Source organism: Chelonia mydas, chromosome 11, assembly GCF_015237465.2.
Source record: "Chelonia mydas isolate rCheMyd1 chromosome 11, rCheMyd1.pri.v2, whole genome shotgun sequence".
Classification (NCBI taxonomy): Eukaryota; Metazoa; Chordata; order Testudines; family Cheloniidae; genus Chelonia; species Chelonia mydas.
The window spans coordinates 17,214,861-17,234,565 of NC_051251.2; the positions used below are offsets into that span (position 1 = coordinate 17,214,861).

The 19,705-nt window shown below is 38.9% G+C and overlaps 1 protein-coding gene and 1 long non-coding RNA gene across 9 annotated transcripts in view; one reads left to right on the plus strand and one right to left on the minus strand.

Annotated features, from left to right (window-relative positions):
- NCKAP5 (NCK associated protein 5) overlaps positions 1 to 19,705 on the minus strand; it is a 588,725-nt gene that overhangs the window by 167,689 nt on the left and 401,331 nt on the right. For all 8 annotated transcript variants that reach the window (XM_043525276.1, XM_043525274.1, XM_043525277.1 and 5 more), the window contains one exon: positions 3,512 to 3,661. In XM_043525276.1, coding sequence (XP_043381211.1) covers positions 3,512 to 3,661 — 150 coding nt within the window. The remainder of the gene's footprint in view (positions 1 to 3,511; positions 3,662 to 19,705) is intronic.
- The window catches only part of LOC122462374, a 355,548-nt gene that overhangs the window by 58,863 nt on the left and 276,980 nt on the right, over positions 1 to 19,705 (plus strand). The gene's annotated exons all lie outside the window — the stretch shown is intronic.

The following is a 19,705-nucleotide window of genomic DNA, read 5'->3' on the forward strand; positions in this document are numbered from 1 at the left end:
CATATCCCTAAGTAAAAGGATAAATGGACACAAATCAGATATTAGAAATGGCAACATACAAAAACCTGTAGGAGAACACTTCAACTTCCCTGGACACACAATAGCAGATTTAAAGGTAGCCATCCTGCAGCAAAAAACCTTCAGGACCAGACTTCAAAGAGGAACTGCTGAGCTTCAGTTCATTTGCAAATTTGACACCCTCAGCCCAGGATCAAACAAAGACTGTGAATGGCTCGCCAACTACAAAAGCAGTTCTCCTCCCTTGGTGTTCACACCTCAACTGCTAGAAGAGGGCCTCATCCTCCCTGATTGATCTAACCTCGTTATCCCTAGCCTGATTCTTGCTTGTATATTTACACCTGCCTCTGGAAATTTCCACTCCATGCCTCTGACAAAGTGGGTATTCACCCACAAAAGCTTATGCTCCAATACATCTGTTAGTCTATAAGGTGCCACAGGACTCTTTGCTGCTTTTACAGATCCAGACTAACACGGCGACCCCTCTGATACATATACTTAGTATCTCTGTCTAGTGTATTAATCTATAAGGCTATTTTAAAGTACTAGTTCTATTTGAAATGAGTGTTGAGGGCCTTTATGTTCCTTGTATTTGGAAATGCATCCCTATTCGGGAAAGTCCTTGAGCAGAGCCACTGGAACTTAAGCAAGTGCCTTCCTGAATGGAGGCCTTAGTCCTAATTTTCTACTACAAGTAACAAGCAGTTTTGTTTAGAACAATGTATCCTGCTCACAAAGGAAGCAGGAAATGATGTTACTTCCACACAACCCGAACGATATACTTTACTAACAGAAATGTTATACATGCAATTAATTTAATCAAAAGTAAGTATTAAGACTTGGAAAGAGAAATAACTATCCAAAACACTTAATTTTTTTCTCAGTTGGTGAATGGAAATACTCCCTAGCATATAAATAGTGTGCTTACTACTCATGGCAGTGTTTACACTTAGGGGTTTACCATGGTTTTTAAATCACAGACTGAATGTGACATGTGTCCCATTGTGCTGGGGTACATTGCATGATATGCTATGTCACATCTAACTATATATTACATTATTTCTTGATGCCTTCTTCTGATATTAATGTATGCTAATACCAGCAATCCACTGCTTGTAGAGATAAATATATAATGAAAATATTTTCTTGTAACAATTTGTTTCCCCCAAAAAATACTACTGGTAAAAACATGCACTGGGCCAACAAATAATTTTTAAAAAGGAATCAGCTCCTCCAAATGGTCTTCCATTGATCAAAGGCTGGACAAAACATTTCCAAAAAACTGTCTCAGTGAAAAATTGAGTTTCCAATGAAATAACATTTTTCATTAAAAGAGTCTGCTTTCTGCAGAAAATTTTGAATTTTCATCTTAAACACTTTGGCCAAAATTGCAAACTTTTCAGCCAAAAACATTTGGGTTTTGGCTGGCTGAAAATTTTCCAGTTCCAGTTTTTCCAAATCTATCCAGAGGGGAAAAAAATTTCCAAACAGCTCTGCATTGGTCACCATACAGTGGGCCAAATCTTGCTGTTAGTTACCTCCATGCAAATGCTAATGATAGCACAATGTGGTCCTGAGACATTCATGAGTTTTATTCATGAGTTTTGCTTAAAGGCATAATCTTAATGCACAACACTGCACAGATGGATGGACTAACTTTCCTATGTGCTTTATTAGACTTGTTAATTTTATGAATCATGTCTGATAATTGTAATAATTTGAATACTCAAGATGAAGGAACCTGCTAATTGGTTTACTGTGGATGTAATGTCAAATACCCATTTTCTGTTTTTTTAAATACATTAATGAAATACTAAGATTAATTACTCTCAGAATACTAAAGGATGAGAACTGCTAATTGCAAGTAACCGAGAAAATGTATGTCTCTTGATTAATAAACCAAAGAGCTTTCACTCTTTGACATAAAAATTTATACCCTCCAAGAAAAAACAAGGGCAAGGATATATACCATTAAACCAACACACAATTAACAACACTTTGTTTTAATTATCTTTGCGCACAATTAATGTTGGCCCTGCAGTTCATTTTTCTTCTTTGACTGCTCATTAGACTATTTATGTAGATTAATTCTTGAAGTATTGGCATTTGCTAATACATGGTTTTTTACAAGCTACTGCACAAAACTGACATCAGTGAGGAAACCTATTGACTGACCTCCCAGAGACAGAGCCTGTCTGTCCATAATGTTATGTTTTCTTCTTTCTAGGCAGTTTGCCATAATTGATAAAAGGTTATGACTTTATTGAATGACTTCTTATCAGCTGAAAGGACATAAAGGACTGAAACAGTCATGTAGATTGACTGAAAACAAGGCCAAGGGAGCTCAAATTATGCATATTTGGAAAAAGAAATGTACAAGTAACCTCAACTCACTCAACATCAATGATAAAATTAAGACTGAATAAGAGCTTTTGTTTATTTCAAGTTCTAAAGACCTACGTAAAATGCTTACACATTATGAAGCAATTGTTCTATGTAGGATTAGTGAGAATTAACATTTAATATGTTTATTTTAGTGATATTTGTGTGGGTCTTTAAAAGGAAAATATATTTACAGACAATTATAAAGACCTCGTATCATTTTAGGTGAGGCCTGTGCTTTGTATTTAGATCTGAACACCCCTACCACTTTTTGTTTTCTTTTTGTTTTACAAAATCTTCCAGGACACTAATACTGAACTTGATTTTTAATTGAATTGGAGTACAAACCAAGTGATTACGAAGCAGAAGGAGAATTTTCCTGTTTGCTTAAACCAGAAATCTATAGCCCTAGTGACTGAATCTTTATTCCTTGTTTTTCTCAATCTTTACTCAGGCAAAACTCCTGCTGAGATCACTAGAAAGCATTTTTATACTGTACTGCTGAACCACTATATAAAAACCTGAACAGACTACAATGAACTGAGCACCGAATAAGAACTTCAGAATTTGATTCTATGTTGGTCCAGTCTTTGGTTCTGATCCTTGAGGTTATTACGGCATGCTTAAGTACATACGTATTGAACTCAGTGCAGTTACTCAGGTGCATTCTCCCTGGAGGTCTGTTAAGGACTGTGAGATTTTCCACAATAAGTACACCAAATACTGCAACTTCAGCAGTAAACACCAGACTGAAGTAATGCCATTTTTATGATAGTTATTAAATCACACGATTTAAAAAATTAACACTTGAAACAAAGTCAGAAAGACACAAGTTTTCTTATCGGATAGTGTCAGTGGGTGTCATTGAGCCTATAGCTTAAACTGAATTAAAATTATTTATGAAGTACTTTTTAAGGATAAATGATCCTTGACATTACAAAGAGTTGTTCCAAGATGGAACTTTTTGCTCATCCTTGATAAATGAATCATGATAAAAAATACTGTTACATGAGTCTAAGTGAACTGAGAAAGACAGGATTTATACCACACTGATTCAGTACCACCACAAGAAGTGGTATACTTTTATGTGTAAAGTGATTTTATTTCTTACCTCCAGAGCTTTCAATCGTTCTACTAGCAATTTTGTCTTTTCTTTTTCCTCTTCAGTACTGCTACTTTCACTTCTTGAATATTCATCTACTGCCATATGAATGTGTTCCATAGTTGCTTTGCATTTTCTGTCCTCTTCTGACAGTTTTTCCTAAAAAGATTAAGAATTTTTTTCATTACACACAAGAGTAGATGAAATTAACTATGTAACAATAAATGCCTAGGAATCTCCTTTGAGAGAGAATGTGGGTGAGGTGATATCTTTTATTGGACCAACTTCTGTTGGTGAAAGAGACAAGCTTGCGACCTACACAGAGCTCTTCTTCAGGTCTTCTCAAAAGCTACCTCTTTCACAGAAGACCCGAAGAAGAGCTTTATGTAGCTCAAAAGCTTGTATCTTTCACCAAAAGAATATGGTCCAATAAAATATATTAGCTCATCTACCTTGTTTCTCTAATATCCTGGGACCAACACGGCTACAGCAACATTGCAAACAACATAGGAATCTCCTTTGCACATGCAAAAAAGAGAACATGTACCTTGTTTGTGATCACAGTACTCATGAAGATTCTGCTGAACATATTATGGCCTCAGTCTCACAAAAGGGTGTGCATGGGTGAACCTTTATATCCTTCCTGCATTCCCAGTGAATTTAATGGGATTCTGTGCAGGTGTAAGAGTCTGTCTTTTGCAGGTTAGAGACCTGGATTATCATTAACAAAACAACTTTTGCATTTTCTTTAAAAGTTGTTGCAACAAAAACTTGGCTTCCAATACAAGTGCTCTGCCACTGACATACAAAGACAGTTTACCTAGGGACAACCAACATAGAGACTTATACTTAATATATGACATCCTTCTTCATCTAGCGCTTATTCATGAACTATCATTTAGTAGGCTCAGAACCTATTATGTGACTACTACTTGGATATTGATTTCAGCGCAGGATATAAACTAATGTATAACTAGAGATAACCAAAGTAACAAGAAGTTTTCAAAAGTTTCTTTTGAAAATAAGTGAGGCTTAGGCTCCAAAGTGACAAAGGAACTTTTTAAAATTTTGTTCATAATCCAGAAATTTTGCATTCAATTAACTTAACTTGATACATGTGTTTTGGGGTTATAGCTTTTGATAGGCAGACTCATTTTTGCTTAATTTCAAGTCCCACTGAATGGCATCATCATTATTTAGGGCTAGATTGCCTATTACTTCTAACCTAAAGAAAAGGATAGCATGTAGCTGAGCTGCCCTAGGAGCAATGTAGGGAAGGAACTGTGCTACAGTTCCTCTCCTGCTCTTCCACTCTGTTCCCAGGAAGTAATAACTGGATACCAATCTTTACCACTCGCAGATTACTACTCCCTTCATACTAGGTCAGCTGTGCTGGTTGACACATTTAGATACAGAGCCAAGGCTCCGCCCATTCCATGACCCTATTAACTTAATCTGCCCAACTGCATGGTGGAGGAAGGCAGATGGAAGAAAATACCAGGCATGTGGCCCTGCTTCTCCAAATACATGTAGCAGAAATGTGGACAAGCCATGGAGGAGTATGGGGAGGAGGGAACTTTTCTCCCCATCGGGCCCCTGTGCAGTCATGTAGGCAAGACCACAACTGGCACTAATTGCTTGTTGAGAGTAAATAGTGTACTCTATGATGTAAAGAAGAAACAGAGGGCAAGGACTATCACCTCAAGAAATTTAAAATCTAAGGCCCCCCAAAGACTTCTCCACATGTATAACTTTACACACAAAGACAATCCCATTGAGATTACCGGGATTGTTCACATGTGTTAAATGTATGTGTAACACCAACTGACCCTGGTCGTTGGCGAGCGGGATCAAACCTGGGACCTCTGGAGCTTAGTGCATGAGCCTCTACTGCATGAGCTAAAAGCCATATGACTGTTAGCCAAGGTTGTAGAGCAGACTCATTCATTTCTCTTTCTAAGTGGTCTCGGTGCCACTAGAGGGGACAGAACACCACACCCAGGATGAATGTGGGTTACATATGCACATGCAGAAGGGTTTTGAGGATTAGCACCTAAATAGATGAATAAAATGATGCACACATACATTTTACTGAGAGTGGAAGTATCAGTGGGTGACTCAGAAATTTTATTTTATTTAAATGTTGTTTTTGTTAAGTGATTAAGGTTGGTGAGTTTCACAAGAGACCTGTAGAAAACATGAGTTTGAACGTTGAACTGTACTAACTCAGTAAGTTATGGATCTCATTCTACAATTAGAGACAAAGAGGGTGGCAAAAATGAACTGAGAGCAACAAATCCAAAGGAAAATTATACTGCATGTGAGATATTGTGCAAAAGGAGGAAAGGAGTAAGGAAAAACAGACACACGCACACATACAATGTTATTATTCATAAGATACTTATGGTGGACTCCACAAATCAATGTAGTCTCCTAACTTCTACTGAAATCAGTCACTGAAATCAATGGAAGTTAAGGTCCTAACTTCTATCTAGGCACCTAAGTTGCTTTGTAGATTCCACCCTCAACACAGACAATAAAAAATACACTGTCCCTACCCTGAAGAGCTTGCAATTTAATTGTGAAAATGATACGAAGAGTGAAAGTAACAATGGTGTCCATAGGAATGGGAAATAGGAAGACAGGAAGGACAACAACTATAAAAAGATAACATGGGGATGGGTGACCTTACAAAAATCTAGACAGATATATAAAATCACTTGGATATGTAATGTGCACTTCATGATAGTTCTGATATACAACTGCATATATGTGCACACTTACAGGTATTTTGTACCAGCCTATATTTTGAGAGGTACTTTGTTATTTCTCATATATAGCACATGCTCTGTAATGATTTAATGGCTTGAACAATACATTCAAACCATTTTCCCTTTTCAAGTTGTCCAATCAGGAAATCCATGTAAAACTTTATCAACCAATTCAGAGAACAGTTTGTTATAACGACTCATCTTTGATGCAATGCCAGCATGAATGACTCTTTTAAAGACAAGAATACAACACGAATGAAGTCTAGCAATGGAAGGACATCTTAACACCCATACAAGGGCATCCTAACTGCCAACTTCATAAGCTTGTTACAGGAGACTATATAGGAAAGCATGACCCCAGACACTTCACCACAGAGGTGGAAACAATGTGATTCCTCTCAAAGTAAATTGCAGAAATCAATGACTTTATCTAATACAATGCTGAGAACAAAGAAACAACTTCTCACTCTTCTCTGAATTACAAAATTTGAAGTCGTTGGGAGACAAGGTTGCATTACCGAAAATTCACACTGTCAACTAAAATCGAATTACATATTTGAGCATTGTTTGCCCAAAAATGAAGCCTCAAACAAAGATGCTTAATAATGTTACCCTGTAACAATATATACATGCTAAACAGAATACAGTCAAAGATCAAATCCCACTATAAAGAAACTAGGTCTCCTGCTCCCACTGAAGTCAATGGGAATTTAGCAGGATTGGCCCACTGTATCAGATTCACAAACTGGTGTAAATCGATGTAGCTCCACTGAAGTCAATGAGGCTATACACATTTAAAATAGTTAATGATCTGGCCTACTATCTCTACATATACAGTATGTTCTATTAAAAAAAAAAAAAGACATAAGTAGTACACTGATGATGCATCTTTTGGTCTATTACCTCAATTCCTATTGCCAATAGAGCCAACAGCTGAAGATAGACCCAGTGCAGCCTCGAAGTGGTAAGAGCTCTTGAATTAATGTGAAGATATAAATCACTGAAGATGCTGATCTATGAAACTTCACAATGCAACAACCTCACTGAGATTTGTCTGAAAGCTGGATTTCAAAAAGATGAACTAAGAGGGAGCAATTCAATTTCCCCTCCCCACCAATACATTTAGATGAAAATGACAAACTGACATGGGATGCAATCTTGCTGAAATTCCATTATTTTCATTATGGTGAAAAGCCGCTTTCCTCCCTAGTATTCCCTGTGAGAATATTCTCATTAACAAAGAGGCATTCACAATCATAATTATAAATAAAACAACAGTAACAATATCTAGAGAAGGAAACATAAGGGACATTTTCAAAAGGTCATACTTCCTTTTTGGTATGGCACCGGAAAAGACCACATCTAGGAATTATACAATTTCATGAAAAACATTTGGAAAATAATCAAGTTACTATTAAAATATTTCATTTAATTACAAAGACATTTCAAAACATTAAACAAAAAGAGTGAATGGTTAGAAGACACATAGTAGCAAATTCAGTTAAGAACAGCCCCGAGAGGCTCTGAAGTAGCCACAGGTGACAGGTTTCTTCCAGTCTTTGAAGCCTGAGAAGAAACATACCCAGATTGAAAAAGAATGCCTGGCAAGGAAACATATGCTTGATTTCCCGCTGTTATTATTTATATTACACTAGTGCCTAATAGAACTGGGGCTCCACTGTACCACATGGTGTACAAACATATAGGGTGATCAGATGTCTTGATTTTATAGGGACAGCCCCGATATTCAGAGCTTTGTCTTACATAGGTGCCTATTACTCCCCACCCTGTCATGATTTTTCATATTTGCTATCTGGTCACCCTACAAATATATGCCAGGAAATGGTCCCTACTCCATGGAGCTTAAGGTCCAATTTGGGATCTTATGACCTAATTTGGCAGTTTACAACCTAAGTGTCACTTGCACTGACTGGGAATCTTTTTGTCTGTTAACAGAACACAATCCATTAGTGTCACTGCTCAACTGTCAGGCATTAATAAATAGAGCACTTGCCTGTCTTAACATTAAGCCACATGAAACATATGAAGAACCATGAACATCATAGTACATTCCAGGATAAGAGCTGTTAGCAGTAACCAACAGCTATCAGCGTGTCTTGTGACAGAGGCTCGTCTGAAACAATAAAAGTGACTTAAAGGGGGTCAAAGCTGTTTGTGTAACTGGAATGGCTGGTTTCTTTATTAGCAATTGTTGGTGATATGACCCACTCTTGGCCCTGACTGCACTAAAAAAAAAAAAAGTACCTGTTTTACAGCTACCCCAGTGCTAGCAATGCTGTAAGTGCTAAAACAGGCAGCCTTGGGTGTTTTAAACACTCAGTCATGCACATCTGCTTAAGTGGTAAAAATGCCAGAGCCCTGTCTATAGTTACTGCACCATTGTTGGCCGCTGCTGCTTGTAATACAGGTGCTAATTTTGCTAGCACTCATGCTGGGGAAAACCAGCTTACTAGATAGATGTCTCACCTCCTCCCACCAGGTAACATTCAGAAACACATAAAGAAAAAGCAATAGTACCTGGTACTTATTGTTCTGGCTACTAATAAGGAATCATTAGAAAAATTACCCCCTCACTCACAGAAGTTGGAGCTTATCTCCATGATTATCACAGCCAGATTGTGCTTAATATGCATTTATGTGGAAAACCAAACCAGTTTCATTTTCAGACACAGTGAGGGTTCTGCAGATGCAGACCATGTCCTTATATCAGTTTCAGCTGTTGGACTATGAAATGTCAGCTTCTCCTTTTTTGGTTATAGTCTCTTTAATTTTTAAGTCACTGGACTTTGTTAAAAATAGTAGATTGATCACTGATGTAAACTCATACTACGCAGAGATCTGATGTGGGAATACTGCTTTAGAAACACATCTAACCCAGGAACAAAACAGACAAAAAAGCACATGGCATGGAATAACTTCAACATTATTTGTGAGGCAGAAAAGTACCTCTACTATGTTATAATCATTCATACACACAGCTCCAATTAAAAAACAAAAAAACGAACAAACCTCCATGCCGTATTTATAAACACACAGTCAGCAAAGGTGTATATATTGTAAAGTAACATTAATAATAGCTCCTAGTGGGTATCTGCCCCCAATTAGTTAAACTGCAAATTTCTTCTCTGGAAGCTATCCAAATGCACTGATATGCCTCTGAGGCTTCCACAGGTTCAGCTCTCCTTGAGCCTTCTCTGCTATTCTAAATGCATAAACTTGACCTCAGTACTCTCTACATTTCAGTTTACAAAACAATATACAAGATAACTGATGCAATAATAAATTCTGAAAGTTGTTTCTTGCAATGTCGCTATACAGTCTTGATATATTCCTATACAAAGTACATTAAATGCTATTTTCTCTGCAGAACTCCTAGTGTTCAGCACTATCCCTCATCATGAGTGCGTGACATGAAAGAAGAATGTTCACGCTGTAGATATGGATAGTGAATGTACATGGAGTTTCTTCACAGGAAGTCTTCATGCTGGCATGACACAGACAGTCAGGGCTGTGCACAACTCACTCAAGTAATATGACTAGACAAGTAGAAAAAACGCAGCAAATGCTCCCAATGATACTTGCTTAGAAATTCCAACAAGCTTGAGGATTCAACAATCTCATCTCATTCTCAGTGGCATCCAGTTTTTCCCCAGGGCCTTATTGTCCTAATCATAGGAGGAGATTCTTTCATCCTAGCTTGCTACAACATTTTCTAGCTCAGTCACTCTTAAATGTGCCTTTTGAATTTTAATAGCAACCTCATGTATTTTTTGGAACCTATTATACCCAACAGAACCTGAAGTGCATCAAGGCATTTATATACTAAGTCCAACCCTCAGGACAGTGAGGATCTGGTGAATTAAAGACGTACCTTCACGGAGATGGCTTTTTAGAGGGGCAGATGATGAGATCCTAGTGACATCAACTTTTCTGCTCTCTAAGTGGAATTTTTTTAAACTCTCTTTATTTGTTAATGGGAATCCTTTCAGGCTATTAAGCTCTGTGACCCAGCTCTGGACAGCTTACTGTACTAGGAGAAAGTAACTACAAAAAAGTAACTAAGCAATCAATGTAGAATGCAAAAAAGTATAACAAGAAAACGAGAGGTTCAGTATAAATTAGCTATCAGCTTTGAAACCAACACATGCCTCCTATAGGTTTCAGACTGGTAGCCGTGTTAGTCTGTATCAGCAAAAACAAAGAGGAGTCCTTGTGGCACCTTAGAGACTAACGAATTTATTTGGGCATAAGCATTATTTATTTGGACATTATTTGGGCGGGCGGGTCACTACAAAAACTGATTTCCCTCTGCTGATACTCACACCTTCTTATCAACCATTTGAAATGGGCCACCTTGATTGCATTGGCCTCATTAGCACTACAAAAGTGATTCTCTCTTGGTATTCACCCCTTGTTGTCAACTGTTGAGAACAGGCCACTTCCACCTGACTTGAATTGGCTCGTTAGCACTGACCCCCCCCCCCCCCACTTGGTAAGGCAACTCCCATCTTTTCATGTGCTGTGTATTTATACCTGCCTACTGTATTTTCCACTCCATGCATCTGATGAAGTGAGTTTTAGCACACGAAAGCTTATGCCCAAATAAATTTATTAGTCTCTAAGGTGCCACATGGACTCCTATAGTTTTTTCTTGATTTGAAATATATTTATTCACTTGTTTTATTTTCTGGTGGCAGTGGGGTGGAGTAGAATCATTGTTTTAGACAGCACATTAACAAATGCAATAATAATGTTTTCTTGTATAGCTAACGTTTTTTCTTTAGTACAACCTGACCAAATTTGAAGAAAAAGAAAAGGATTCACATAAATCAGAAGCAGAAACATCCCAAACTGTTCATAGTTTAACATTACTGCTGTCAGGCAAAACATATAAAATTCCTCTTTTTCATCTCTGGATTTGACTTACAAAGCGAAGAGAGTGAGCAGTAGAATCCCCTAGATTAAATGAGTATGATGGATAAGAGAACAAAGTGTTTTCTTTATGTCTCTAATATGAGCCCACGACCACTCGCATATCAATCTAAATCTACTACACATTATTCTTCACTCAAAATACTCCTAAATGTTGCAAGCTATCATCCTTATTGAACAGTTCTGCAGAGTTACATTAATACATTTTCTGATGATGCTTTTATTGCCTGTTCCATCTATCAGCAAACATTTATTTCTTTTGAAAAAGTTCTGATTTAGAAGGCACGTAAAGTAAAAGGAAACTGCATAGTGAAATGAAAAATGGAGAAAAACTTAAGACTAATCCTAATTAAATGGTTAAAGCGGAGGAAATAGCTTATTAGATGGATAATGGAATATGGAGTCTTTTGCCACTAGTAACGTAGTCTGTAATGACCAACAAGTAGAATAGCTGTCCGGTGACACATATGAAATGAGTTGCCGTTGGTCTCATCCAGTCCATAGTAAACAGATATCTACATTGCAAACACCGCCACTGTATCTAGGACTTTTGTTGTCTGCACTGATATCAAGGACTGCATAGACAAGGGAACTGAATGTCCCTTTCAGCTTTGAAGGTAGGTGACACTTTCAAATCAGGACTGAGACATGCTGGCAGGGCAGGAAGGGAGTAGCTTGCGGCATCTGGTATTACAGTGATGTGCGTAGTGTGTTGATAAAATGGAAAATTTCAAATTCATTCTGTGGCTATGGAATTTGCACAGTAAAATGATACTAAGGGGCAAATTGCATTCCGTGGTTCCTATTGATGTTTCATGCATGTATACGTGGGCAAAATATCCACTGCATTTTCTCATGTACATTGTAATCTAATATGAAACGGTTCATTACACTACTGAAAAATTAAAGCATTTTTCTTTTCTCACAAGGAAACCTATCTTAACCTAAAAGGAAACACAGCATTTAATGTGGCTATAGGAATTTGAGAGTATTAAAATATCTACAGTTAACTGAAGCAAGATAAGACAAATTCTGCTCGGATTTAAATTTGGGGTTTATTTGACGAAACTGCAGTGAAGTCAATGCAATTACTCCAGATTTACTTTGGCAGAATTTGGCCCTATTTAAAAAAAAAAAGACTGTATTCTCACTTCCCAGATAAAGGAGGTGAAAATGCTCATTTTGATCAATTAAAGAACTTTAAGGTAAAAAGTTTCCCTGCCATGAATCTCATTGTTGGTGTTCAGAAACACCAATGTATTAAAGAAAAGGAGTACTTGTGGCACCTTAGAGACTAACCAATTTATTTGAGCATAAGCTTTCGTGAGCTACAGCTCACTTCATCGGATGCATACTGCTTTCCACAGTATACATCCGATGAAGTGAGCTGTAGCTCACAAAAGCTTATGCTCAAATAAATTGGTTATTCTCTAAGGTGCCACAAGTACTCCTTTTCTTTTTGCGAATACAGACTAACACGGCTGTTACTCTGAAACCAATGTATTAAAAGTCCTTACTCAAGCTTCACAGAGCTGTGCTACTCAATTTATTCTGCCTGTTCTTCCCTTTCTAGAGATTACTACAAAGAAGCTATAAAGAACATAGCTCAAGAAAGGCATTAACTAGTATTTTGGAATGCCAGCATATTAGCTGATTAGCTCTCATGGGAGACAATGTCGGTGCAAGTACAGAGACCAGAGCCAACTATGCCTCATGTGGAATTTAGCTACAAAGCAAGTATAGTACTGTAACTGAGGTTCTCTTTGGCAGATGCCATGAAATATTTAGTTGGCTGTAGAACCAACCAGAGATGCAAGCATGGAATGTATTTTTTGGATGGGATTCTCAACTGTCAACACCATTCCGTGGATGGAATCTATCAGTGATATGGCTTCAAAGATTTGCTAGACTAGCTAGATCTAAGCATTCCATTTGTCTTAACCAAGAGATGCAGGAAATAGAGGTTGCTTTGTTGGCTTTGCTAGGCTGCAGGGGTAGATGGCTATTAGGAGAAAGCGGTTGTAGATTTCATACATAGAAATCTAGCTAACACAATAAGAATTTGTCTATGAGTGATAAGAGGATAGGATTTTTTACATTTCCTGCATTTAGTTACTTACTTTTACTAACTACAAGTTACTTACTTTTCCTGCATATAGAAATGTTGTTTGTCATAATTTTGGTTAGAGATGAGCCTGAAACAAACTCTGGATCTCACTCTGAAGTATACAGCTCTATAAAGGGCCTAACCTAAATCGGAACATTCTCAAATTTGGGAGTTAAGTATCCTGATTGGAACCTTCCCAATTAGAGTGATAAGTATGAGCTGAGACTTCAGATCCAAATCTGTGATTCTAATCTGGGATGTTGATAATTACCTTAGAAAGCCTGGTTATGTTTTTATGGCTGTATTGTAGATATCTGACTCACAATACTGTCTCACTTGTGAATAAATCTTTGTTCTTCCCTTATCTCTTGGCTGCTGTTTTATCTCAGAAGCAGTAACTAAGAAAGGGGGAAATCTAAATCTAATTTGGCTGCTTCAGAAATATGGTCGAGAACTGTAGATAAAAGTCAGAATGACAACCCTGAGCCTTGAGACAGGTCTTTAAGAAATATGTGGATTAATTTTATGGCAGTGGTTCTAGTTCATATTACAGCCTTTATTTTAAAATAAAATCCTGCAAATTCCCTTGTCTTGAACAATAGATCTGTAATGCAAATGGCAACAAATTATTTTCAGAACAAATAATATCAGTATAGGGATGTTCAGCCTGTAAAATGATAATATGCCAAATAAAAAAATTTGATGTATATATCGCTTCTTGCTATTTTGCTAAACAAAAAATGCACAGCATAGCTTTGTAAACTTGTTAAAATATTATATATTTACAAATAATAATATTTTATACTTCTATAGCACCTTCCATCCAATGATCTCAAAGTGCTTTACAAACCTCAATAAATCATACCTCAAAAACACAGAAAGGGTAGTATCAATTAGTTGATGGTACAAATGGAGAAACTTATGAACAGAGAGGTTAAGTGACTTGACCATAAAGGAAACCCATATTAAGAATCCATACCTAGGAACAGAACCCAGGTTCTATCAGATTCCCACTCTCATGCTTTGGCAATAAGACAATCCATCCTTCACAGCTTAGAAGCGCTTCAGGAACATCGCTGCTTTTCAGCTAGGGTGGAAACAAGGGATGTAAGAGGCAGATGTTGAATGATATAAGGGAACAAGACTGCAGCCTGGGAAAGGCAGACAGCTGATTACCATATCTGGACTTGATTTATCACCAGCATTTGGGGACATGACCCTCACTCCAGAGTCTGTAGGCTATCCCTGCACACAGGAAGAATATCTGCAGGCATTAGGGCAGCATGAATCACCCTAGGCAGACTGTGAATCTGGCTGTAGAATTTTTCAAAGCTCTTGTGTCTACATCTCTGTGTTATGGCTGTATGATATTCATAGGTACCAAGAAACATGGATAGGTTTTTTTTTTTGAATGATTCCACAGAAAAGATACAGAAAGACGGTATGATTGAAAGGAAATATCAAGATGGTTTAGAGGAAAAGTAGATGTGGGAGCCAGATCTGTCCAATATAGTGCTACAACAACATGTTACTTGGAATGTGTAGACTGAATGTTTTGGGAATAAGAGAATAATTTATTTTCTAAGAAACAGGCACATAAACTGCATATTTTTAATACAGAGATAGGCGTATGCTGTTAGACTTCACTGTTGTATGTAACTCTACATGGTTGTTGCTCTATGATACTGAATGATAAGCAGACAAGAGCAATGAAACTGGAACGCTTCTGCAGGTATGTTCTTTGATATGAAAATTTAGTTTTGAATTATGTACATTAGCATCATCATTCTCCCTTTTAGATACAGGAAACTAGCCTCTAGGTATGTAAATGTAAGGACAGATTACACAAAGCCTGCACCAGAAGCTAGAACAGAAACTGATAAAGGGCTCCCAGTAGCAGAAATTACTTCAAGGGATATTTGTGGCAGAGGAAGACACAGGTTTCTATTCTGCTTAGTGGAGTCGGGTAGCTCCAAAAGTGGACAGAGCTAGCCAGGGCAATCCGGGATCTCCTGTGGAGCTGCCAGCAGAATGTAAAGTTGCTCTCTCCATCCTCCTCAGGAAGGAGGTGGCAGGGAAAACACCACTAGGCCTCCCCTACTGTGAATCTGCTCTGTGGAACAGCTGGTCAGGTTGGTGCAGCTCCTCACTGCACCAGGAGTAATTCTGGGACTTTATCTTTCTCTATCATCTGATATAGACCCTATGACACGCCTTACCCCAGTCCAAACATGTGAAAAGAGCCAGGATGAAATAAAAAGAAGTCTCTGACACCTCATGCTATCTTGACCTTATAAATGAAACCAGTTTAAATATGTGCATATTCCTTTAATATATGAAAGTTACAATGCTGTACCATTGTCTCAGGTGTGTTTCCAGGAAGAAGTCAAAACCAGGTGCTTTCTTCAGTACCTTTAAAGCCCTCAGTATCTACGTTGCCCTACCAGCAATCCATTTCTAATCATAGCTTCCCTTTGAAATCAAAGCATTTCAGGAGTTCTGTTACTGAAACATTATAATTTGATGTCACGCCATAATTTTATATAGATATGACACTATACAAAAAAGGATAGAGACAAGTTTATTTTTTGATCAATTGGATGACCTGACCCCTAGCTGGGGTGAATGCCTTTGAATCAGAGGCAGCTCAGACCAAAGTTACTGCATTAAAAAAAAATCCTGTTTCATTCTGGGGCAGGTTTAGACTTTTAAATTTAACTAGAAGCCTTTTTTCAACATCATAATCTATTTCAACAGCTGCTTTCACCCAAGTTGAAGACAATGACCCTCCACCTCTTCCTCTGCTTCTCCAGGGTCCAGGTCTTCTGCCAGGCAGCAGATTTGACACCAGTATCAAGAGCCCAATAGAACCACCGTAGGATTATAAGCACTTCTATCCAGTTCCAGTTCTTTCCTACATTTCCCCCCATTCCCCATGCTTTTTAGGGAATCTTCTCAAAAGATACTGTTGAAATAAGAGGTTCACTTCCTCGTATAACTCACAGCAGTAGAAGATGTTCCTTTAGAGTTCGGGGAAGGGAGGCTTATTCCCACTATGTTCTCATTCCAAAGAAGAAAGGGTGTTGATGTCCCATTATGGATCTTTGACATCTCAAAAAATTCATCTACCATTTCAAGTCCAGGCTGGTGACTCTGGCTTTCATAACTCCCTCATTATCATCTCAAGACTGGTTCACAGCTATTGACCTACATGATACCTATTTCCATGCATTTATTAATCCAACCCACAAGATTCCTAGTGGGAACAGCATTTGGTCTTCCCACAACAATGAAGGTATTCACCAAGTGCTTGGTATTCGTGGCAGCTCATCCAATGACACAGAGAATCCAGGTCTATCCATAACTTGATATCTGGCTAATCCAGGGAGGATCACCCCAACAGGTGACCAACTCAATTCATATAACCTTAAAACTCTTTGTCACTCTGAGCCTCAAAATCAACAGAGAGAAATCCACACTGATTCTGTCTCAGAGCACAGAGTTCACAGGAACAGTGAGATTCCAGATGAGCAAATGCTTATTTTCCACAAGAAGGGTTACAAATTATATTGAACCTTCTCAACCAACTTCAAGCCCAACCAAAGAAATCAGTTAAAACACACCTCACAGACTCTTGGGACACATGGTCTCATGCACCTATGTGATGACACTTTGCCAGACTTCACCTACACTCATGAAAGAGTGGTTGAAATCAGTGTATTTACTCACCAGACACCACATGGGCATAATGGTCAGTCCCACAAGTAGTCCTCATTAAACTGGTGGAAAGGCCTTCTGCAGGTGTGCAATGGAGTATCTATCTCTGCCCCTCTACCTACCAAGACACTAGTGACAGACACCTCCTCTCAGGGATGGCAGGCTCATCTACATCACCTTCCATTTCAGGGCTTATGGTTCTCTCAGGAAGTCTGTCTCCACATAAATGTTCTAGAGCTCAAAGCCATCCACCTGGCCTGCAAGGAATTTCTACCACTTTTCTAGGGACCCATAATCCAAGTATTCACAGACAACACCACAGCCAAGCATGATGTCACAGACCAGAGGGAGCAAGATCATCTCTGCTCTGCCAGGAGGCCTTGTGGCTCTGGAATTGGTGCATTCTGAATCAAATCATGCCTGTGTCTCTGCATCCTCCTGGCCTTCTAAACACCTTGGCAGATCAGCTCAGCAGACAGTTCCCAGACAATCATGAGTGGGCTATCAAAGACTGAGTCCTACAGAATATTTTTTTTGCAAGTGGGGATTCCCAGATTCAACCTGTTTGACTAGAACAACAACTGCCAGATATTCTATTCCAGTGGGTCTCCAGCCCAGGCTTCCTGACAGATGCCTTCCTCTTCCTCAAAACTGATGCATGCCTTTCCGCTGATCCCCATGATACCAAGGCTTCTGTGGAAACCAAGGCAAGATGCAGAACTGATGATTATGATAGTCCCAGCATGGGCCAGGCAGTTCTGTTCTCCCTCACCACAGGGCCCCCCCACCGCCTTACTTGCCCTCAACTGTGTTACATCTGACAGTCTAAATGCTGTCTGGATGATGTCCACTGAAAGAAACCATTCAGCTGAAGTTAAGAACATTCTGCTCCAAGCAGGAAAACCCCACACAGACAGATTTTTAAAGCTAAATGGAAGAGGTTTGCTATTTGGGCATCTCAGCACCAGCTGTCTCCCTTGACAGTACTCATTTCAGCAATACTGAACTGTCTGCTAGTCCACAAGCAATCTGGATTTTGTATCAGCTCCACAGGGGCCCATCTAAAAGCAATATCTGCACACCACTCTCCTATTCAGGCCCACAGTCTGTTTTTCCCTCTCTACCATGGCTAGATTCCTTAAGGGTCTTATTTATGTTTTCCCACAGTTTGGGAGCCCCACCCCACTTGGAACATCAATACAGTGTTGGCAGAGTTGATGGTTCCTCCCTTTAAGCCCTTCGCAAACTGTTCTCTATACTACTGATCCATGAAGGCTGCCTTTTTAGTGGCCATTACATCACCTTGAAGGGTAGGGAGATTCAGGCTCTCATGGTTGGTTCCCCCTACATAGTGTTTCAGAAGGACAGGGTCACTGTCAGGCCTCATCCCAAGTTCCTGCCTACAGCTGTTCCATGTAAACTTGAGGGAAGATAAACTTCACACACAGGACATAGTAAGGGCACTGTCCTTTTATACTGACAGGAAAAACATATTCAGGAACACACCTAAATGGTGGCCTTTGCCATGAGGGCTAAGGGTCTGGCAATGACCTCACAGAGACAATTTAAGTGGGTCTCCAACTGTATAAGGACATGTTATGAATTGGCCAGGTTAGATCCACCTAGCCACATCGAGCTCATTCCACTCAAGTTCAGGCAGCTTCTACTGCCTGTTTGGAGAATGTCCCTGTTTCTGAAACCCGTAGGTCAGCTGCGTGGAGCTCAGTCCACTCATAACATCCTACTCTTTGGTAGAAGCTTCAGATTGGATGCCTGCTTTGGTAAAGTGGTCCTGCAGTCACTGGTTAAGTAGAATTTATACTCCTACTATCCACTTCCAAGAAAACAGACAGCCACTTTATTAGTCATCATGAGTGGAATTTATGCAGAATATCACTCTAAGAAGAAAGAACACTTACCTTACAGTAACTGTGGTTCTTCGAGATGTGTTGTCCACATGCGTTCCATGACTTTTTCTCCCACTCCATTACTACACAGTCCTAGTCATCTCAGATTCTGTGTTGGCAAAGGAATGGAGGGACAATTGGGACTGCACTACCCTTTATTCAAGAGGAAGGGGCAAAGGCATCTAGGACATAGGCACAGTTCCAGTGGACGCTGCTAGTAAAAGAATCTCATCTCGCACACATGGGATGCTTGTGAACAGACAGTGGGATCCATGTAGATAACACATCTCAAAGAACCACAGAAACTGGCACAGGAGGTAATTTCCCCATTCTTTATATATGAAAGAATAGCTTTTGCTTGAAAACCATTTTCACTTGAAATTTGGTCCTATTTTTTTAAAATTGTATATTTAGCAAACTCTTTTGTGAAAATGAGCCTATTTTCTAGTTCATAAAGAAATATGAAAAGCCTTGTATTTTTCATGTCTACATTGCAGTTGAGATCATGCTTTTCAGAATGGGTAAACAGACTCCTGCTAGCTTCAGCAGAGTTAGTGTGTTAAAAATAACCATGTAGCCGAGGGTACACAGGTAGCACAGGTGATGCTTAAGCAGACCTACTACGTGTTTATCTATCTGCACTGGGAACCATGCTCCCAGATGCAGTGTAGACATAACCTATGTCTATATTTTATCGGTCCATATCAGTACTTTTATGGCTCCCATCACTGTGGTTTCTGAGCAGCTC